Genomic DNA, 23,841 nt, shown 5'->3' with positions numbered 1-23,841 from the left:
AATCACCTTTGACACATTACAAAATTAAAAATTTTGCTGTGGAATAGAAGTTGTCAAGGAGAAACTTTTTCAGTTTATTCTCAAATTTTACTTTTCTGTGCTCCAGGGATTTTACATCATGGGGTAAGTGATCAAACGTATTGGTTGTAGCATTGTGGAACCTTTTTTGTGATAAATACAACAACATTAATGTGGAGTAACTTATGTCATTTTGTGTCCTCTTGTACTGTAGTAATGTACATCATTGTTCCTTTTGAACTGCAGTAAATTAATTACAATGATCTTCGTGAGGGAATAAACCATAACAGATGTCTACACCATTAATGTAGGTGAGCACCATATATTATTTCTACAGCACATTTTTAAGCATTGAACATTAATTTTCTGAAAACTGCACTACCCTAGAATATTATTGCAGTATTGAATAAAAATACGCAAAATATGTTAGCTTACTCATTTGTCTCTCCCAAGATTTACAAGGATTTGCAGTGAAAATTTGAGTTAAGTGAAATGCTTTAGGAGTTTCATAATGTATTTTTCGAGTTTAAATTTTATCAATATTGACACCTACAAATTTTCCATTTTCTACTCTAGTTATTATTTCCTCACCATGTGTTACATTTATTATTGGTGCAATACCTCTAGATGTGCGGAAATAAACCTCTTGAAACAGAGACCATTCACAGAAAACCATAAAGTAATACTTTTAAGAACATTATTAACCATTTCTTCTGTTGTTGTATGTATGTTTGGACTGATTACATACTAGTGTCATCAGCAAAAAGAACTATTTCTCTTGTCAAATGTGCATTCTCGATAGGGTGCAGCCATCAACAAGTACACAAGATGTATCCCATTCCACTGATATCCCCTAGCCATCTGTCTGGTGCATTGCACATGACAAGGGACTGCATGTGTTTCATTACCAATGCATCCTGGCATTGCAACCTGCAGACAACAACAAGCACATGGGACCTGCACAATGCTTTCAGCAGGAATCCATTGCAGACCAAAGCTTCACAGTGTTCTCTTCGCCAATAAAGCTGCGTTCTCCGTCGAGGGTGTGATGAATGTTCAAAACCTGCATACATGAGCACATGTGAAACCACATGCTACATATACGCTTGCCTCAGAAAACAAATTTACCCTTAACGTGTGGGCTGGTATCACTGGAGATCCCTTCAAGACATGCTGAAGGATGTTCCCATGGCTATTCGTCACCACATTCAATGTCAGCATTATGGAGCTTCCGCATGTTTCAGCAGACAAATGATTTCCCAGCCACTGGACTGGTCGCAGTCAGCCAGTCACATGGCCACCACAATCACCCAATCTGTCTCCAATTGATTGTTTCCTGTTAGGGTTATCTGAAGGGCCTTGTGTATGAAACATCTCTTACATCGTCAGAGGGCCTAGCGTGTATCATTGTTGCACTAGCAGGATGCCTTCGAGAAACCCAGGTATGTTTGACAAGGCACTTTGTTCAACGCAGAACATGATGTCAGGCTTCTCTCGATGCATCTAGACAAAAACTCTCCCACTTGTAGTGGGTGCCCATTTATAGAATGCGACTAAATAACTGCAATGCCAGTTAGTAGCACCAGAAGCCATTTGCGACCCCCAGTTCCTATGGGATTAATGATTCTTCTCGAACGCCCAACATGCCATGGCAGTTTGTAACCTCTTTTTGAATCACTCTATATTATCCATTGGTTTACCATACGATCAGTTCCATAAATCCTCAGTTTATCCAAGAGAATATGTGATTAACAGTCAAATGCCTCAGATAGGTCACAGAAAATATCACCTAGAACTACACTGAAGTGCCAAAGAAACTGGTATAGGCACACACATTCAAATACAGAGATATGTAAACGAGCAGAATCTGGCACTGAGGTCGGCATGCCTATATACAAGACAACAAGCGTCTGGCACAGTTATTAGATCGTTTAATCCTTCTACAATGGCAGGTTATCAAGATTTAAGTGTGTTTGAATCTAGTGTTACAGTGGGTGCACGAGCGATGGGACACATCATCTCTGAGGTAGCGATGAAGTGGGGATTTTCCCGTACGACCATTTCACGAGTGTACTGTGAATATCAGGAATCCGGTAAAACATCAAATATCTGATATCGCTGCAGCCGGAAAAAGATCCTGCAAGAACGGGACCAATGGTGGCCGAAGAGAACACTCAACATGCAACCATTCTGCAAATTCCTGCAGATTTCAATGCTGGGCCATCAGCAAGTGTCAGCATGCAAACCATTCAATGAAACATAATTGATATGGGCTTTTGGAGCCAAAGGCCCTCTCGTGTACCCTTGATGACTGCACGACACAAAGCTTTACGCCTTGCCTGTGCCAATCTACACAGACAATGGACTGTTGATGACTGCAAACATGTTGCCTGGTCGAATGAGTCTTGTTTCAAATTGTATCGAGCGGATGGATGTGTATGGGTGTGGAGTCAACCTCATGAATCCATGGATCCTGCATGTCAGCAGGGGACTGTTCAAGCTGGTGGAAGCTCTGTAATGGTGTGGGGCGTGTGCAGTTGGAATGATATGGGACCCCTGAAAGGTGTAGATATAACTCGGACAGGTGACACATTAAGCATCCTGTCTGATTACCTATATTCATTCATGTACATTGTGCATTTCGACAGTCTTGGGCGATTTCAGCAGGCAATGCAACACCCCACATGTCCAAAACTGCTACAGAGTGGCTCCAGGAACACTCTACTAAGTTTAAACACTTCCTTCCACAACTGCATCCACTTCTTGTGGAGTGCAGAAATGACAGACTGCAAGGGAATAGGACACTGTGCCACATCCTGCCCTTAGCAGCCCAATCGGCCCGTTCATTGCCCCACATTCAGACATGACCTAGCACCCACCAGAATGGCAGCTGCTTACCCCGTCATTGGAGCTAGTACAGTTGGTCATATATCAGCTGGATCAACTCCTCAGCTGGGTACAGATCCTGATTCTGCAGCATTTGTAAGGCACTAAGGGAATCTGAGCAGATGAGAAACTGAGTGCTCCGAATATGATTCATCTTCTCCAGTGCTTTCAGGATTGCATGGAGCTCCGCTGTGAAAATGGTATATTCATCAGGCAGGTGAATCCTGATGACATGATCAGGGAAAACTGCGGAACAGCCAAGGAAATTCCCTTGTTTGGAACCATCAGTGTAAACGACGTTAAAACTGTGATGCACATCTAAAATGTTAAAAAAAAAGAGATTGGAATGTAAAATCTGGCATATTATCTTTCTTAAAATCAGTCAAATCTAAAATAAGTCTGGGTCTCTGGAGGAGCCAAGGTGGAAATCTGCTCCAACCTCAACGTAAAACATTAAGACCAGCCATATCAATCTCAGAAAGGTAATCCTGTGTGCGAATCCCATAGCGCCTCGTTGCTCATTGCCAGTTATGAAAAAGCCATGCCAGAGGAAGCTGAGCAACGGTACGGTATGCAGGTGTGGACATAGTTTTATATGCCTGGCATATGAAGTGGCAGTTCACCAGCCTCTGCACGGAGGCTCTGTATGGGGCTAGTTCTGAATGTCCCAGCAGCCAACCTAATCCCTTAATGGTGCACAACATCCAACATCTTTAAATAAGGTGGTCTTGCAGACAAATACACCATGCACCCATAATCGAGCCGAGATAGCACAAATGCCCTGTAAAATAGGAGCAGACAAGTCCTGTCTGCTCCCCACGTACTGTGGCTAAGACATTTTAAAATACTTAAAGCCTTAAGTGACCATTGTTTCAGGTCTTTAAGATGAGTTAACAACGAAAGCTTCGAGTAAAAAATGAGCCCCAGAAATCTCACCGCATTTTTAAAAGTAAGGACAGTGTCCCCCATCCTCAATTCAGGAAAGGTTAAAAATCGAACGAGAATAGTGAAAAAGAACACACACGGACGTCTTGGTGGAAAACAAAGTCACTGTTCTGCGCCCATTCATCCAAACGTCTAAGAGCAAGTTGCAACTGACGCGTTGTTGTTGCGAGACTTTTAGAAGAGCAAAACAGAGAAATCATCCACAAACATGGAACACTGGACAGGACTTTTCACTATGGACGTAATGTTATTAATAGCTATGGCAAAGACAGTCACACTTAAAACGCTACCTTGAGGGACACCATTCTCCTGCTCAAAGTGATCAGACAGGACGTCACCACCTTGGTATCTAAAATATCGTGGCGCAAGGAAAGACAGAATAAAAATGGGAAGACAACCACGAAAAACCCATTCATGAAGTTGCTTCAGGTAGAGACGCCTCTAAGTACTATCGTAGGCCTTCTCGCTGTCAAAAAATACACCTAGAAGATGGCGACGGCCTAGGAAAGCTTGTTGTATAGCCACCTCCAGGAGGGCAAGGTTATCAAAGGAGGAACAAAACCACCTGAACCCACACAGAAAACGACTAAGATGTTGCCAGGATTCTACGATCCAGACAAGGTGGCAGCTGACCATCCACTCCAAGGTCTTTCCCATGCAATTAGTGAGGGCAAATTACAGTAACTACTTGGTCATGTGCGGTCTTTCCCAGGTTTTTAAAGAGTAATTAAAACTGCCTCCCGCCACGAGTCAGGAAAGCGACCTGAAGCCCAAATATCATTAAAAAGTGTGAGGAGGGAATCTTTGTTGCGCCTTGTGAGGTGCCATAGCATACTGTAAAGGATCCTGTCATGACCAGGGGATGTGCCACAAGCCGCAGACAATGCAGAATCCAGATCCCATATGGAGAATGGGCATTTTTAAACTGCATTAGAGGTGGACTGGAAGTCAAAACTATACCTCTCAGCAACCGCTCTATGGCACTGGAAACCCGGATCCTGACTGGCTGTTGCAGTAACTGTGGCAAAATACACCGCCATAGTCTGGGCAATGTCTCACAGATCTGTGTGGAGAGTGCAGTTATTCATTACAGCAGTCATGGGGCACCTCCCTCCTCTCCCAGAAATTCTCCTGATTGTCTCCCACGCAATGAAACTTTTGGTGGAACGATTAATGGTATTCAAGAACTGTTGCCACAACCTCCTCTTGCTCTCTCGAATAATTCGGTGACGTTTACCCTCACCACCCGAAAGTCTGCAACATTCTCAGCAGTTGGCTGACAGAACCTACACAGAGCCGCATGACTGGTCCTGATTGCAGAGTGGCATTTGGCACTCCACCAAGGGACAGGATGCCTCTTTTGGTGGCTTGTGGACTGTGGAATGGATGCTGCAGTTGCAAGGAGGGTAATATGATCCACCCATGCCTTGACATTTGCACAGTGTTCGAACTGGGCCAACTGGTTCTAGAGTCTCCATTCGGCTCTACTGAGCACCCATCACGGCAGTTTTCTTTCGGGGCCCACGCCATCTGGCAGGAGAATCCGGATCGGGAAGTGATCACTTCTGTGGAAGTCATCGACCACTTCCCTTTGAGCACTGTGGGCAAGAGCTGGAGAGCAAAGCGAGAGATCAATGGCAGAGAATGACCCAGTCGCTGTGGAGAAGCCTCTCAATTGCTCTACCCCTGGGACAAGTAATTGCAGAGCCCCAAAGCACATTGTGGGCATTAAAATCACCACAGATGATGAACGGCTGAGGGCACTGTGTAACAAAGTCGGTGAGGCCTCTTTATCAAGTGCATCATGTGTGGACAAGTAAAGGGAACATATAGTGAATGGATGATGCACGTGCACGGACACAGCATGGTTTCTGAAGTTGTCTTAAGTGAGAGGGGTGAGGAATGGTAGTCTGTCCTGACGAAAATGCTTACGCTTCCTCTAGCTCTCTCTCCACCCAGGTCGTCTGTTTTGTGAAGTGTATAGCCTCATAGCCCAGGGGAGTGTGACGGGTGGAAGTAAGTCTCCTGGAGAGACAGACACAGCAGTCTACCCTGAGAGAGTAGACGAAGTTCCTCCACATGCATTCTGCTGCCCTGCAAGTTCCATTGAAATCTGGGAGCCATCTATGGCGGGGGTAGCACCTTCATCCTGTCTTTCCGACAGGGTGGAGGGACTGCAGCAAGTGGAGGGGCAGTTGTGGGACGAGATCATTCCCCCACACATATGTCATACTCCATCAGCTCTGGGGATGAGTCACATGAAGCATCATGTAAAATGAAATCAACACAGTCAGACGGTTTACCACATGATTTGAGCTGCTGTTGCTGCTTTATAGGAGCTTTTTGCGGTTTGGTGGGCTTTGGTGGAGCCGACGTGGGAGTGGTAATGGCTGTACTGGGCTTCTGAACAGCATCAGCTGTTGGAGGTGCCAGGGGCTGGTCCAAGTCGGCCACTGTACCTTTCTTCTGTCATTGGAGTAGAGGCTACATGCTCTGAAACACTTGCTGCCTTGCAAGTGCACTGACATCTGCAGGTGTTAGTGCCAACACTTGCCACCTCCGTCAGCATCTGCTTTTGGAGTAGGCTTCTGAACCATTGACGCAAAAGATGTAGCAAATGTGGGAGGTTGAACCGACTTGTAGATCTTTTTTGCCTCACCATAGGGGATACATTTGGTTGTTTTTATTTCCTGGATTTTCCCTTCCTCTAAAAAGATTCAGCAGTCCCTACTCCAAACAGGTTGGTTTCCAGAGTAATTGATACAATTGATTTGGTTGGAGACGAGCAACCAGCTCCTTCATGAACGGCCTTGTCGCAGTTGCCTCAAGTCGCTTCACCTGTACAACCTAATGTGGTATGCCCAAAACGCTGGCATTTGAAACAGCACATTGGAGTCGGGAAATAAGGCCTCACACTAAGGTGAAGGAAGCCAGCCTTAACGTGCTCAGGAAGTTTCATGCTACTGAAGGTCAGAATAAAGTAGTCGGATTTGGTAAGATTGCCATCAACCCCCTTCATGATATGTTGCACGTTGACTATACCTTCCGGAGCCCACTCACGTTGCAGTTCCTCCTTGGGAATTTCGACTAGATCCTGGCATGTCACAACACCTTTGCAAAAATTCAAGGTGCTGTGCAGTTGAGTGTCTATGGCATTTTCCCAAGGGCATTTAGCAGTTTGGAGGTTAGCTGCCTGTTGGGAATTGGAAGTTTCCACCATTGCACAAGCACTTCACCGATTTTAAGGAGCCACAGATTCCCTCCAAATCCTTTTGTATGTAGAAGGATGAAACCCTTTCAAAACTACCCTTCTTCCATTTCACTATGAGAAACACATTCTGAGGACCAGAATGCAAGACTGGACTTGTCATAGAGGTGCCGGAGTCAGGGGGACTGACTACACGAGCCCTCTTGATAGACTGGGTGTTACAACCTTCCAGTGGTCCACCCTCTCTGCTGGAAGGAGGAAAAGAGGATTTCGGAGCATCCATTTCGGTCCCACGAGCAGCTAGGGAAGTAAGGGTCCACTCAGACAGAGCCCCGCATGCCTGAGTAAGCCTTATACAACTGAGGTACGGCAAGTTCCCCAGAGGTTGCCAGCTAATAACTGTTCTACCTCAACAGCCATGCATCTCATCAGCGAACAACACACCTTCAGATTGAGGTTTTTTTTGTACAGGTTTATTCCATCCTCGCGATCCGGGCAGTTAAGCCAAGATCCCTATTTCCTGAGACACACGATGTTCCACCCCGACGCCGCTCGGTGGCACTAAAGCATGCCCAGTGCTTATGGTGACGGGGGACTGGCAGCGCTTACCAGTTCCCAGCTCAGGAACCCTGGGGTCGCCAAGCCCATACCCAGGCAATGAATGCCGAGCCCCTGGAGGCTCTAGTGATCCAGTTTTTACAAGACTGTTCAATGTCCTTTCTGATTAGCGTATATCGAAAGTTAATTTTGAATAATGGTATGAATTTATCAAAGAATAGATTGAATTTTATGTCAGTATTGGGTTCGTTACAGATTTAATCCCAGGGCTTCTCTTGCAAGTATTCTTAGACATGTTTATCCTGGAATCATTAATTAATTGGTTTCCACTGAGGAGTATCTGTACCATAAGGCACTATCTGATTTACCTAACTAGGCAGCATTATCAGAAAGACCATGTGTTACTGGGTATACAGTTGATTTTCTTGTTCTGATCATCAAAGAAAACATTATCAATTAGGGTCCTACTGCCTTTATCCACTTCTATTGGAAAGTTAATTGAAAACTAACTGTATGATCCAAATAAGGTTTCCAGATCATTTTTCCTATAATTTATACTATAACTTATATTGCAGTAATGTGTGTAGAATAACAAAAACTCTCTCTCTCTCTCTCTCTCTCTCTCTCTCTCTCTCTCTCTCTCTCTTTCTCTCTCTCTCTCTCTCTCACACACACACACACACACACACACACACACACACACACACACACACACACACACAGTTCCCAGGCATGGTTATATGAAATAACAGCATTGTAATTTATTTCCTCACTAAATGTATGATGTATGTAACTAACCTCTCTAACAAGGCAGTTGTGAGAGTTTAAATCACGGTGGATGATGTTCATGGAATGCAAGTACGCCATGCCAGCAGCAATGTCCTTTGCAAATGATGCTCTCTGTTCCCATGGTAATGGTTCAGATATGTCATGCAATAGCTCTCGTAGCGTGCCCCCCGAGATGAATTCAGTGACCAGGTGCAAACGCTTGTCTTTGTACAACACTCCAATGAAGCGCAGCACATTATGATGATGCAGACTACGAAGTACCGCCACCTGAAGCAAAAATATAACAATATCAATGCTAACCCATAGATGTGTTTCTTACCCTTACATAAAAATGAAAGATGTAATATGAAAGCCTCTCACGGAAGAGTGTAACATTAAGAAACGGGAGGGGGAAATGCCATGGTAATTTCCTTTCGTCCATGTCATAAGACTGAAGGCTCTTTGGGTACACACATATGGAGTACTGAGATGAAGCTGCAGCCATCTTAAAATGCCACTAAAGGAAAGAGAAGAAACAATGAAGTTAAATATATCCTTCAGAATTATGTATTTGACAGCAGGTATAAACTACAATTTGTAAATTTTAGTTGTAAGAAAGATTAGTGACATAATGAAGCAGTTGTTGATCTCTTCACAATCTGCAACATAAAATAAAGTTAAATTGCTTCAATTTATTAAGCTATGGCAGGTTGACAAAATTATAACTGCCAGATAACTTGTAGTAGCACCAATTTCTTTGGTTAGAACAGAGGAAAGTGTTGAAAAAACAGAAGTAGTCAAATATCGTAACGGTCTGTGTTTAAGAAGAGGTAACATGAAATAAACGTAATCATATATTTCAAAATAATGTCATTCAGATGTGCACACAAGCACAAGAAAATTTTTATCAACTTTTGCATACAAGGCTAATTCTGCCAATTAACTTATTACTGAAACTGCTGATATGGACCACGAATCAACTACCTTTTCAAAACTGGATTTTAAAACAGCATTTGCTAGTACATTTAAATCTGAAACTGAACAATTATGGTGAACATTTCATATGGAATTGTTATCTTCAAATACTACCACCATCAATATTGTTTATAGTAAAATTGTGTACATTTGTAATTCAGAATGAGTCAATAATTGTCTCTGCTCCATTTGTTTTGCAAACTCTAACAATATAAAACCCACGATTGATTCGCAACAATATGAAAAGGATGATTACTTACTATTCACCACATTGAGGTGCCGAGTGGCACACAAGTGCAGTAAGAAGAAGACTGCAACATATTATTAGCTATCAGACTAGCCTGAATGCCACTCACTGACTCCTTGAGGTGATGAGTAGTAATCTATCCTTTTCATATTGTTATTATACCATTGGTTACTCTTTTGTTTTGAAATTATCAGGGGCATTTTGCAAGAAAAATACTAAACTAGTATCCCTCTGTACACATTATTGCCATGCAGAGCTAAACTTATCCAAAGTATTTCTTACAAATGAATATTCAGTTTACCTCTTTGAGAAAATTCTTCTGTGCATCTTCATCCACTCTGTATAATTCTTTCAGTACCATGACTTCATTTGTTGCGCGGTGGGTAACTTTGTACACTTGGCCAAAGAATCCTTTCCCCAATAATTCACCCTTCACTAAGTCAGAGGCACGGAAAATGCGCTGACTTTTGGGTTCCACACGAAATGATCGAGTTCGTGACAGATCACAGCTTTCACGGCCAGATGGTGGTGAACTGCTGAAAATGTAAAAACAGTATACAATGAAAAATATGTAAGCCATTTTGAGATACAGAGCTTAAATCATAAGACTTATTCTATTTTAGGAACTGGAAACCTGATTAGAAAATGTAAAGCTACTGTATGATTTATAAAAAGAAATGACAATACTGTCCACTCAGTAGTCCATGTTGTTTTTCTGATCAATCACAAGGTTGAACTGATTCAGTTCACTCTTGCAGCTTGCCATTTACCACCTTTCCTACCTATAGCATCCAACACAATCTACAAGGGTAATCCAAAAAGTAAGGTCTCCTATTTTTTATATGTACATAGTCCTGTTTATTTCTACAATGGTTTACATCAGTTTACAGCTTGAACATTCAGCTATTTTTCGACATAATCACCATTTCTGTCGATGTATTTTTGTAAACGCTGTGGCAGTTTTTGCATGCCCATGCCATACCAGCTCGCCGCCAAGCTGTTCAGAAAGTTATGAACCTCTCCTTTCACCTCGTCGTCAGAGTTGAATCGCTGGGATCACAATTAACGCTGACAGATACTGTGAGACACTCAAAAAAACTCAAACGGCAATTCAGAACCGGAGAAGAGGAATATTGAGCAAGGTCGTACACATTCTCCATGACAACGCTCGCCCACACAACGCTCGGCAAACCGTTGCTCTCCTGCAACAGTTTCAGTGGAAGTCAGAGAGAAGTCCCTGAAGACAGTGCAGGAACAGAACCTGAGACTATTCTTGGGGTTCTCGCAGGTTGCCGTCAGGGTAATCAAAGACACCAGAAGCGACAATGGTGGCAAGATGGAGACTGAATATGTTGCAGATAAATATGCAACACAGTAAAAGGGCCACTGCTGCCCTGAGTCGTCTTCTGGGAAGACGAGAAGTGGATGTGGCCGATTCAAGAACCCTATTTATATAAAGCGAGTGTATCGGGCCTTGGCGACACTGGAGGTAAGCTGGCTTATGCTAGAAATATAAGAAACTCCAAAATGTGCATTTATGTAAAAAATGGAATCCCCTTCATGTCGATGGCGGACTTTTGTTCTAGGGACTTAATGACCATCAGGATGCAACAACGTGACGAAGGTATCACGAGGGAGTTTGTAATGGCTTCAGCATACCTTCCTTATGAAGACAGTGCTCCTCCTCAGGAGGTGAGGAGACTGATGGAAAACTGTGCACAGCAGTGTGACGAACTGTTGGTTGGATGTGATGCTAATGCCCACAACTTGATGTGGGGCAGTGACAACACTGACAGTAGAAGTGAGAAACTCCTAGAATTTCTTCTAGCTAATAACTTAGAGATCCTCAATAGGGGCAAGGAACCTACTTAGAAATGTAAGAGGGGGAAGAGGTAATTGACATAACCTATGGTTCCACTTTGATGGTTAGTTATGTCAAACAATGGCATGAGGCTTCAGAGCCATCCTCATTAGGCCACATGTATATTAAGTTCGAGGTTGAAATGGGCCTTAGATAGACCATATCCTATAGGAATCCCAGGAAAACTGACTGGGAGGCATATAGGGGGACCTCCACTCAAGCCTATCGGAAGTCAGTACTTCGATAAGGAAACCAGTAGAGTTTGAGGAGGTAGCAGAGGTACTGCCATGGTGACCTCATACCATGACAACTGCTCTATCACCAAGAAGTGCACGAATAGAAATTTATCTTGGTGGAACAACAACCTGGAATCACAGAGGAAACAGATACAAAGACTGTTTAACCTTGCAAGAAGGAAAGGACAATGGGCAGAATATCGGGAGGCCCTTGTCGAATACAATCTTATAATTAAGCAAGAAAAGCAGGCGCCCTGGAAGGTATTCTGTGAAAAGGTAGAGGGTACCGCTGTTCAGGCCAGACTTCACAAAATCCTCACTAGGGTACCAACTAATTCTGGAGGAACTTTAAGGAAAGAGGATGGGAATATACAAGGACAGCACATGAAACACTGGAACTACTCCTTAAGACATTTTCCTCAATGTACTCAGAGACAACATAGGCCAGGATGAGATCCCTGTGCGATATCTGTTTTCAGGCATTTGAAGGGAGAACTGGAAATCTGCCAGAGAATGTGTTGGCCACAATAAAATCCAATGGGCGGGAACATTCCAACTGTTCAAGTCACCTGGTCCAGACGGAACTTTCCCAGTGCTCCTGCAACCAGCAGGAGCAAACTTAATAAGATTCCTATGCAGGTTACTTAGGGTTAACCTAGCAGCAGGGATCATTCTTAATGTCTGGAGGGCAGTGAAGGTCGTCTTCATTCCAAAGCCAGGGAGAATTGATCGTACCAAGACCACAGATGTGAGACCAGCCAGTCTGTCCTCCTTTGTTCTTAAAACATTAGAAAAACTGATCAATGTGCATGTTAGGGAGAGGAGGTTAACTAGGGTCCCTCTACACATAAACCAAAATGCATACCAACCAGGAAAATCATGTGAAACTGCATTCCACCAACTTGTTGGGAAGGTGGAGAAAGCACACTTTCAGGAAATAGCCCTCTGCATCTTCTTGGACCTTCAAAATCCATGGTTAAGGCAGCAAAGGTGCATGGCTTTGAGACCACCATTTGCAGGTGGATTAGAGCCATAGAGCCATGGGTTAGTGGTAGAAACGTAAGAGCCACCATGATGCAAGAAAAAACAGTAATCAACACCTCCAGAGGCTGTCCACAAGAATGGGTCCTGTCCCCTCTACTCTGGAACCTTGTGGTGAATGAACTCATTGTTGAATAAAACTCTAGACAGTAGACAGTACACGGATATGCAGATGATCTTATCATAGTAATACTTGACAAATTTTCAACAAAAGTCAGAGCTATAGCACAAGGAGAATTGAACATTATGCAAAATTTGTGCAGGAAACAGGATCTAAGGGTCAGTTCTAAGAAGACTGTTGCAGTAACAGTTACAAGGAAGCAGATCCAACACACATATTGCAATCCCAAGCTTCTCGGTGAAACTCTATCAGTGAAGGGGATAGTGAAATATCTAGGGGTAACCCTGGATGAGAAACTATCATGGACCTCTCAGATAAGGAGCACCCGTTCCATGGAGAAAGGAGAACTGTTTTTATTGGTTAAAAGGAAAGATTGAAGCTTTGGCAAAGATTTCACTTTCTTGCATTGAAAGGGGCTTAGAGAGGATTGCAGGTACATTAAAATCCGTTAAGTAGTTGCAAAATGGGACACTGTTGGTGGAACTCTCAAGTTCCCAACAAGTGACAAACTGCAGAAAGCCAAAGCCATGGGGAATGAGCTATTGAGACTGCTCCGTACCACATTAAACAACAATAAGGGTGTTGTGACATTCAGGAACCTGGTGGACAGAACTGAAAGTTGAGTGGGCCCAAGAAGGCATTGTAGATGTGCAAAATGTTATGCAATGGGTGGAAGGCAGTTTGATTAAATCTGACATGCTCAACTTCACTTTTAATATCACAGAACTCCCAGAACATATAAAGGCAAGTTTTCTTCGCTTTATCATGTGGTATCAAGCAAGGTGGTGCAATGGTTAGCACACTGGACTCTCATACAGGACGACGATGGTTTAAACCCACATCAGGCGATCCTGATTTAAGATTTCCGTGATTTTCCTAAATCGCTTCAGGCAAATGCCAGGATGGTTCCTTTGAAAGGGCATGGCCGACTTCCTCGACTTCCTTCCCTGTCCTTCCCTAATCCAATGGGAGTGATGACCTCGCTGTTCCGTCCCTTCCCCCAAATCAACAAACCTTACCATGTGGACCTATGTCCCCAACCCAATGTGCTGTTTTAAATGCCAGTGCTTTGGCCACACCACTCTTGCATGTAAGGGAGAAGCCACCTGTGGCAATTGTGGTAAGGCTGCCCATGAAGGAGTCATATGTTCATCTCCTACAAAATGTGTGAATTGCTCTAAGGCTCACCCTCTCTAGAGAATGTACTGCTGTGTCTTCCTTGAATGGTTGATAATCCCCAAGAGTATGTACTGGATCTACACCACGGTAGTAAGACCTATGATCACTTATTAGACTATAATATGCTGGAAAAATGAAAAACAGCGGGTAGCTGCTAAGGAGCTTGCTAAGGTGCGAAGATTGGCCTGCTTAGCCATTACAGGCGGAATTAGCAGCACACCCACTGCTGGGATAAATAAATGTCGTGTGACAAGGGCCTCCAGTCGGGTAGACCGTTCGCCGGGTGCAAGTCTTTCGATTTGATGCCACTTGGGCGACTTGCGTGTCGATGGGGATGAAATGATGATGATTAGGACAACACAACAACCAGTCCCTGAGGGGAGAAAATCTCCAACCCGGCAGGGAATCGAACCCGGGCCCTTAGGATTGAAATTCTGTCACGCTGGCCACTCAGCTACCGAGGGCGGACACTGCTGGGATGGGAACCATGCTGGACATGTCCCCATTACACCTGTGGGTAAAGATGGTGGCAGCAGCTGAAGCAGACAGGTTAAAGACTGGCAAAACCTGGAACTCACTGGGGTATTCCTGATCTCACACTAAAATACTGAGTTAGACATAGGTATGGTTGGGGAAATGCCAGCCAACTATATAACAACTTCCAGCTGCTACAACAAGTCTTTCAATGTAGTAATTACAAGTAGAGAGTTCTGGGAGAACAAATTTTGACATCGTACTGGGGACGTAGTTTGGGTCACTGATGGTTGGAAAACAGACCAAGGTGCTGGGGTCGGGGTATACAGAGTGCAGTCAAGACTGGAGAGTGAAATCTCTCTAGAGGAGATGGCCATTGTGTTTCAAGCAGAAATATCTGCTACCAGGGTGTGCGTGGAGGAGAATTTGCGGAAGTCTTACAGAGGTCGCAGAATTTTCATTTATTCAGACAACCAAGCAGACCTGAAAGCACTGGTGGCCTCTGCAACAAGATCAAAGATCATAACAGAATGCCACAAAGTCCTTGAGGAGCTAGGGGAAAGCAATAGGGTAAACCTATTGTGGGTCCCCGGTCACACAGGGATTAGTGGTAATGAGCAAGCTGATACGTTGGCCAGGATAGGGGCGATGACCCCATTTATTGGACCGTAACCTGACCTGACAATCACCAAGGCGATAATCAAAATAAAACTACGAGACTGGAAAAGGAGACAGCATGTAGAATATTGTGCTAAGGTCCAAAAGCAAAAACATGGCAAGGTATTGATGCCAAAGCCATGTTTTAAGAGAAGTCTCTCAATCCTGGGCTTGAACAGGAGAGAAATGAAACTCATGGTTGGACTATTGACAGGCCGCGGGAATTTCAAAGAACACCTACATACAATGGGGATAATAGGAGAAGACCCCATGTAGGATGTGATGTGTGGTGTTGCCGAGCTACATTTTCATACTTAACCTAGATTACAATGTGACAGTGCAACAATATCAAATAGTCAGTATATGTCATCACTATATAATACGGGGATCTCAGCTATTAGGAACCAGTTTGCAGGTATGCGTCCTCTTCAATTAGAGACACGGCCATGCCTGTGTCCACCTGAGAATCCACTGTTGCTCTTCTACTATCTAGTTGTAACATGAGACACTGTATCACATCTGCTTCTGCTGCCAAGGTCACTGGCAAGTTAGTTTGCAGTGAGCTAGCGGCCAATGCTGCTGCCACATGCCAGCCTTGACAGGCACTCGCTAGATGCCCCAGTTTGCAGCGTGCAAAGCAGACGATGTCACAAAAAGGGCAGTGACACTGTTGATGCCACAAGCTGCAATCTACTTTTGTGCTGTTTTGTACGGTTTATTACGAGAAGACAGTAAGAGTTCGCACTGACGTTTTGGGTTTGTTACTTGACTTGCCTTGCCAGGTTGCAATGGGGAACAAAACAATGTAAACAGACCTCCCAACTTTCATTTGACTCATCAAAGCAAGTAAATAACAGAGGGCGAGATGAGGATAGTGCAGCTGCCGAATGTTGCTAATTTTTGCAGCAGTTTTTAACAACAATTACTCTTATAGCTCCTGGGTTCCCAATGCTGTTCGTGCTGCTGCAGTTCCCCCCCTCCAAGCTGTTGCTGCAGCTCCTGTTGATATTGCTGTTGCAACTGCTGCTGCCACAACTTTAGAAACTCTGGATCCATGTTGCACTGGAACAGTGAGAAACTTTGAATCCCCACTTTTCTATCCTACTCTGCACAGGTAGAATACAGTTTATCATCACTCGCACTGGAGTAACAAGGAGAACAATGGAACAAAAGGGGGTCCCGAGGTTGACGACAATGGAGTTCACAAAGTGGATGGCTAACCAAATGCCACTCCAGAGTGCAGCAAAGTCATCATAAGCAAATACCAACAGCCGAGGGAGCAATCTTAATCAACAAAATACAGTCGAGGTCGATAGTCTACTGATCAATAGTGCATATTTAATGCTGAAGCAACAAGACTACTGACCAGTGCCAGTCCATAGCATTTACAGGTCGTATCACACCAGGGGGTGGCTCCAAGTGACAGGCTTGCAGCTGTGCACAATGTTTCAATAATGTAACAAAGTAGTGCATTTTATAAACATCCTGCATATTTTATGCTTTTTGTGCTTTAAGTGTTATTTTTCAGATTCAGGTACTACTCCTTCCTCATGAAAAATGACGGCCTGAACATTTATCCTCTATCTAAAATGCAAATTCAAAGTGTAAAAGTACTTCTTTTGCTTACCCTTCAAGCAGTCTTGACATTGATGAGGATCGTTCCTTGCTACTGCTACTACCACTCCCCCGGCTACGCCGCAGTGCACGAGATCTGGATCCACTCATGTAACCCTCATCTTTACGTCTGTAAAGGCGTCCATCTGGAGGCCGCGAAGAAGGTGGTGAGGCAGCTACACTTGGACGGCGTCGGCAAGAAGCATCTGGGTCATGTTCTATTGTCAGCTGTATGGACAGTAATGTTAACTTTCAATTAAATGCCTAGTTTTCAAGTAAATAACACACCTCAAAATATAATGCAATTATTGCTTCATCGAATGCTTCTTGATTTTTCCTGTGTAAGTTATATCTCTACCAAAGCCAAAAGCTCCTTTACCATCTGAGTACCAGATCAGTTCTATTAACTGTGCTGCAGAAACAGGAAAATCCTAGCAATATGCAGGTAAATGCTGCTGTGTCGTTTGTTGACATATTTTGACAAATTAGCCACTATTTTACAACTTCTTTCTGCTACTTTTTATTCTGTTGAAATCTTAATAAAATTCAGTAAATATGAAGTTGGTTCAAATATACACAAGATTGTGCTTTGAGCACGTGTTGTTGAAAAGAGTAGGCATGTGTTGTTGAAAGAGTAGGCAGCGACAGATGAGGATGTCAACAGTGTGGATGGCAGGCAGAAGTATTTATAGTCCCCTACAGTATTATTCATGAATGGCAGCTTCATTTATGATACAGCAACACTTCATCAAATTTCTTACTCATGAAGATATGAATATGGCACAAATTTTGCAGAGTGTGAAAGCACAGTTTAACACTTTCAAGACATTGTATGTACGCTTCGAAGAAAGCCATAAATCGGTTGAAAATTAGAGGCAAGAAGCCTATGCAGAAACGTTTACAGATGAGAAACTCAGTGCATTTTATCATCTCATAAAAGGCACCCAACATTTGATGGTATCCAAAAGTGATGGGGGCTATTACAACACATCCACTGCAATGTGCACTCCTGGCAAGTCCCCCAATTTTTCCCTTAAGAATATAAACTGAAATGTTGGTAAGTTAGTGAAAGCCACTCAACAATATTTGTAGATCAACGGAGTGCATTCTTGAATTGCATTTTCACTTGTGATGAAACATGCGTACAGCACTACATGGCCAGGTCAGAAAATGCCAGTAAGGAGTGGAAAAGCAAAGGTGAAAATACTCCAGTTAAAGCCAATACTTTTCTGTCACCTGGCAAGATGATTGTGACCTTTGTTACTATTGGGGTATTTGACATGTCTATTACCGACAAGTCTCATACCAATCTAGCATACTGTAGTGAACTTTTGAGTAAGGTTACACTAGCTTACCACACCACACAAATCAACCAATCAACACATCATCATACTGCTGCTGTTAGCAGAAAGTGGGCGAAATTAGACAGATACGCTACAACCAGCCTGCTAACAGCCCAAATCCATCACCTTGCAATTTTCAGCTCCTAACAGAGCTGTGGAAGACTTTGTGCACAACTGGCTGTTGAAAGAGTCTTACAGTTTTCACAGGTGAGGGCAACATGATGCTGTCATGGGATGTGTGGATTTTAAGAGCAGGAGAGTGCATACAAAAGTGATGTACACCTTCTATGTTTTAACAGAAAAGGAAAAAAATTAAAAGTGAAAGTCTTTATGATTTATCAACTCTCATATTTTGGGAATACTGAAATAATCCACAATACCGTTTCTAGTGACCTGAAAATTTAAATTATGGGACAAAATTACAGGTAGTATACTTTCAACACATTTTTTGTTATTTCTACACACCTAAGTGTGTTTTATCAGTTCTTCCACTGAATCACTTTTTTTTAATTTTTGTGATGAATTTTGAATTTCACACACAACGTTAACATCACATACCTCACCTTGACACCATGACATTTTTCAGTATCAAGTTGTCCTCAGCTTATTTCCCACAACATCAGATATTTGTCAGTGAAGTCAACTACAGCCTTGTCCAAATTGATGTAAATTTAACTTGTTCTTTCATGATACTGCCAACATCTTTCTGATCTTCTTGTATAGATACAATTTCTGCATTCTGCAATCTAGTGGTATGTAAATCCTTAGGCACTGAACATAATTATTTGTTCACACTTAACACTAGCACCAGTTTCTTCCTGAACCAACTGCACAAAGAAACAGGATGGAACAAAAATCAATCGAAGGAAACAGTATGGTCTTTGTTCAGCCGATAACTGTTTGACAGCAGCATCATGCCAACTGTGAAGAAGAGTTGTTGAGAGCCTGCTTTCCAGCATAAATCTTAAAATTTACTACACAGTGCACAATTTCAAGTCACATTTCTATTGTTTATTCTACATAGTGACCCAGAATTAACAAATTTCATACTTTTAAAGTTTTTCAGATGGTCATTTCATAAACTAGAGTCAGGCCAACAGTATGTCATGCACTTAATGGTAAGTGTGAAAATATCTTTTCGAAAATTCACAATATGAGGCCTTTTTTATGCTAACTGTGAACATGCACTTTAACTAACACTGCAGGAAGCTAATATAGTTGCCCCAAGATTACTAAAAACATGGGGGAAGTAATACTTGAAGCCAAATGCTTCAAATTGTATTTTCTACAGGTTTGGTTTGGTGCAGAGAGCGTTAAAATTCTGGAACAATCTGTCTGTCAACTGACTTCTCATTCTCAGGGATAGAATGACTAAACAGATCAGTAAACACAATTCTTCCCATATTACTGTGTCCTGTGTGTGATGTACATTCCATGTCATATGCACTGTCTTACAGTTTTCTGATGTGTCTAATCTCATTGCAGAAAATTTATTTCCTCTAGGAAATGGAATTATTCGACAAACACAGTGGCGAGTTCCAACTGATGTGCTGGGCCCCCAACTCACCAGATCTGAACCCAATCAAATACATCTGGCATGTGATTGAATATAGTGTCAGAGCTCATAACCTCACTCCCCAGAAGTTATGGAAATTAGGTGTCTTGTGTGTGCAGATCTAGTGCCAACTAACTCCAGTGACCAATCAAGGCCTCATTGCTTCCATGCCATGATGTATCACCACTGTTATCCATGCCAAAGGTGGACATAGCGGCTATTAGGTAGGTGGTCATAATGTTCTGGCTGATCAGTGTGTGTATGTATGTATGTATGTATGTACCACATCTCCTCCTAAACCAATGGACAAATTTCAATGAAATTCTGTACTCACATCCTTTACTGTTAGGTAACCACCTACCAATCACAGTTCAAGAGATGTGATGTCATAAACAATGAGATGCATGAAAACTGCTACATTGTGCATTAAGTTTTAATACATATGTCCTTTACTACCAACAAACTTCTACAGTCGAGTCAACTTAAGGAAATCCCTGACACCTGCCAGCACTTTTGACAGTTTTCGACTGTGAAGTATGAACGGCTGTAAGCAAAAACATAGCTATCACACCACCTTTTACTGAAAGTGGAATCATCAATTACTTTACTACAAAACATAAATTCACCAAAATTTTGCAATACCACAAGGCTGCGCGTTAGAGAGGTTTTGGGTAACGTACTTGAGGCTATCATCTTAATAGGAAAGGGTGAGAATTAAATTGTGTACAACCCAGTGATACCCCTTACTACAACAGATATCCCCTCTCACTTCACGAGACTAAAGTTTCCAGTGAGGCTTGCATTTGCCATTACAGTTAACACTTAGGCGCTGATGCCCGTAAAAATACGGGCGTGCGCGGCCTGCCCGAAAGTCCGGCGCCCGTAATTTTACGGGCGCGGTTTCTCGTTCTTCCCCTTCCTTCCTTTGTGTGTTCTTACGGCTCCCGCTTGTCTGGGAGGCACTGCATGGACTGTAGTTCGAGTATTGGTCACTAGATGGTGCGGGCATGCTGTGGAAGGGTGTGTTTCCCTTTTCATTTGTAGTGTTTTGTGAGTGGCGTTTTTTTCCCGCGCGGTCTCAGTAGCGTCGACATGGCGAAGCGTGGCTTGATGGACGAAGAAATTGCTCGCGAGTTACATCATGATTTAGAAGAAAGTGACGTTGATTTGTCAGAGGAAGATATTGTAGATGACTCTGATGATGATGTGGACTATGTTCAAGAAGAAGTTTCTGGCAGTTCAGGTAAAGAATTCTGACAACAAAACATGTATAATTTTTGTTCAGATTTTCACTGAATAAGCTCTCAGTACATAATTATGATTTTATTTGCAAATACTACTCTTCTGATAGATTCAGAAGAGGAGAGCAGGTGTTCAAGCACTTCAGCAGCAAGTAATCCCGTCGATATTGTGTCTGAAGAACGAGCGAGACTGACGGCGAGGGGGAAGCCGAGACCTGCGCGCCGCACCGATTCTGGGGAAGGTTGGACGACTACTGATCGTGCACCAGATATTGATCTATTCTCAGGACAATCCGGAATATGTAATGTTGTCAGTTTAGACCAGAACAGTGCACCTCTAGAATGTTTCTCATATTTCCTGACACACAGTATGATGATACATATAAAGGAACAAACTAATCTGTATGCTCAACAATGCATCAGGAAATTACAAAGCACAAATTCCCTTTCACCCACCTGCTCATTATAAAAGTGGAAAGGAGTTACACTTATGGAAATAAGGAAGTTTCTGGCAATTGTTGTCCATATGTGTGTAAATGTGAGGCCACGTATACGAGAACACTGGTCGAAGAATCCTGTTGTGTCGTGTAATTTCTGTCCAAACATCTTGAGCCGTTACAGATTTCTTTCTATTTTGAGAAACTTCCACATTAGTGATAATTCCTTAGCTAAGAGGAAAGGAGAAACGGGCTATGACCCACTGCACAAGGTGAGACCCCTCCTAGATAATGTGTGTGCTAATTTCCAGTGTGCATATACACCATCTCAAAAAATTACAATAGATGAAGGCATGTGTAAATTTCGAGGTCGTGTGTATTTCAAACAGTACATGCCACAAAAACCAAATAAATATGGTATCAAACTGTACATGTTATCTGAATCTGACACAGGTTACATCTGGAATTTCTCTGTTTACGCGGGTGAAAGTTCTGACACAGTGACTCTGGTAAAGACATTGCTTGCAAATCTGTCAGGAAAAGGCTACACTTTGTTTATGGACAGAGTCTACAGAAGTCCAATACTTGCTTCAGAACTGGAAGCTGCAAAAACTGCTCTTGTGGGAACAACAAGAAAATCTCGGCAGGGATTGCCTTGTGCTATAAAAGATCCGAACCTTCAGCGAGGTGAACTTATTTTCAGGCGTAAAGGAAATATGTTAGCACTGTGTTGGAAGGACAAAAGAAATGTGCATATGATAAGTACAAGGCACACTGCTGAGATGGTCACTTTCACTGATCAGAGAGGAAGAGAGAAGTCAAAGCCAGCCTGTGTAGTGGACTACAATAAAAACAAGTTTGGTGTTGACTTATCAGATCAGCGATTGTCATATGGCGCATTTGAACATCGAACTGTGAAGTGGTGGAGAGAATTGGCATTCCATGTTATACTAATGTTGATTGTAAATTCCTGCATATTATATAATAAGGTTACTGGAAAACACCTCACAACATCTCACTTCATGACAGTTATCTGTGCAGATCTCGCACAAAGCAAAGATCTTGAACCCCGACCTGGTCCATCTGGACTCTCAAGACTATCAACTGGAAATCATTTCCCGGAAAAGATTGAGACAGAAGTAGGTAAGAAACAGAAACAAAAACAGTGTGTAGTCTGTTCTCTGAGAGGAAAAAACTGACTGGAAAAGTGTGGCGAAAAGACACAAGCTACCAGTGTAGTGAATGTAAAGTAGCATTGTGCAAAATGCCGTGCTTCAAAATTTACCACACAAAGAGCAAAATCGCATCCTAAAATAGTTACAGGAAGTTACTGTAGATAAGACATACTGTATCCATCATAATCACCATTTTTGTGTAAAATAAAACAAATTCCTTCTAGAAAATACAGTGAATAAACCTTTGAACAATTTTTCCTTGTTTCAAAAACAATGTTATAATAATAACGCTTGTCAAAAGTATGTATTAATTCAAGAGAAAGGTATTATATATGGTTTTAAACAAGAAAGTCTAGGTCTTTCAATAAGAGTAATTTTATTGATATAACTGAAACCTTTCATGAGTTGTTGTAGTTTAAAATACGTTAAAATCAGCCAGGCTTTATGGTAGACACCCGCGCACAATGGCTCAGGACCCAAAGTGTTAACAAGTCACAGGGACAATCTATTAAATACTGCAGAGTGGGTTTCACATCTCCACGTTTTTCTCACAGACAACTTCTTAACGCTTGCTCAAAGGTGGAGTCACCCAAGAATTTATTCGTCATAGTTCCTGGCCATGTAACTAGTAATGCTGATTATATACAAGTTCAGAGTGAAATAAACATTACAGAGAATTTGTATTTTGCGTACTATGTCTCTTAATATGCAATTATATATATGTGCATTATCCACTTTTCTTTGTACAACTGTTTCATAATTTCAAAAAAGGGTCTTCACAAATACATGGAAATGTAATTTTTTTTTATATTACACTACAAACATGGTTCATTTTCTGTTTTTGTTTCTAATAGAAAATCGCAAATTCAGTACCTGTGCAACGCTGTGTTAGTAAGTCATTTATACAAAGAACTGGGCTGTCTTCGAGTAGTCTTTTCCATTGGTTTCAATATTGGTGGAGCAAATGATTTTGCAAGTGTGAAGCATAGATTGTACCTGTTTCTGAACAGTGCAGCAAACTCTGGACTTTTACACTGACATACATGGAATATGTGTTGAGCAAATTTTTTTTTATCTTTTGGACGTGGGACATTCAGCAGCACTGTCATCACCACCCTTATGAAGGGCCAGCATGTAATTCACTTGGGAGAGGGGGGCCGAAGGCTGCCCCAAGAGGCAGAGTAGCTTATAATGGCTGGAAGCCAACCATTAATTATAAAAGAATCATCATTAAGATGCACTAAACTGTAACACAGAAAACAGGGCATTAAAAATGACAATCTGCCTGGACAAGCTATCCAT

General features: G+C 42.4%; 1 protein-coding gene across 1 annotated transcript in view; it reads right to left on the bottom strand.

Annotated features, from left to right (window-relative positions):
- LOC124712020 (LIM domain kinase 1) overlaps nt 1-23,841 on the bottom strand; it is a 163,686-nt gene that overhangs the window by 29,649 nt on the left and 110,196 nt on the right. Inside the window, exons 8-10 of the mRNA XM_047242311.1 lie at nt 16,802-17,016; nt 9,907-10,141; nt 8,414-8,671 (exon numbers count right to left, since the gene is read on the bottom strand). Of these exons, the coding sequence (XP_047098267.1) occupies nt 8,414-8,671; nt 9,907-10,141; nt 16,802-17,016 (708 nt within the window). The remainder of the gene's footprint in view (nt 1-8,413; nt 8,672-9,906; nt 10,142-16,801; nt 17,017-23,841) is intronic.

Source organism: Schistocerca piceifrons, chromosome 8, assembly GCF_021461385.2.
Source record: "Schistocerca piceifrons isolate TAMUIC-IGC-003096 chromosome 8, iqSchPice1.1, whole genome shotgun sequence".
NCBI classification, from domain to species: domain Eukaryota; kingdom Metazoa; phylum Arthropoda; class Insecta; order Orthoptera; family Acrididae; genus Schistocerca; species Schistocerca piceifrons.
The sequence above is the reverse complement of the archived record's forward strand: the minus strand, read 5'-3'. Positions and strand labels throughout refer to the sequence as shown.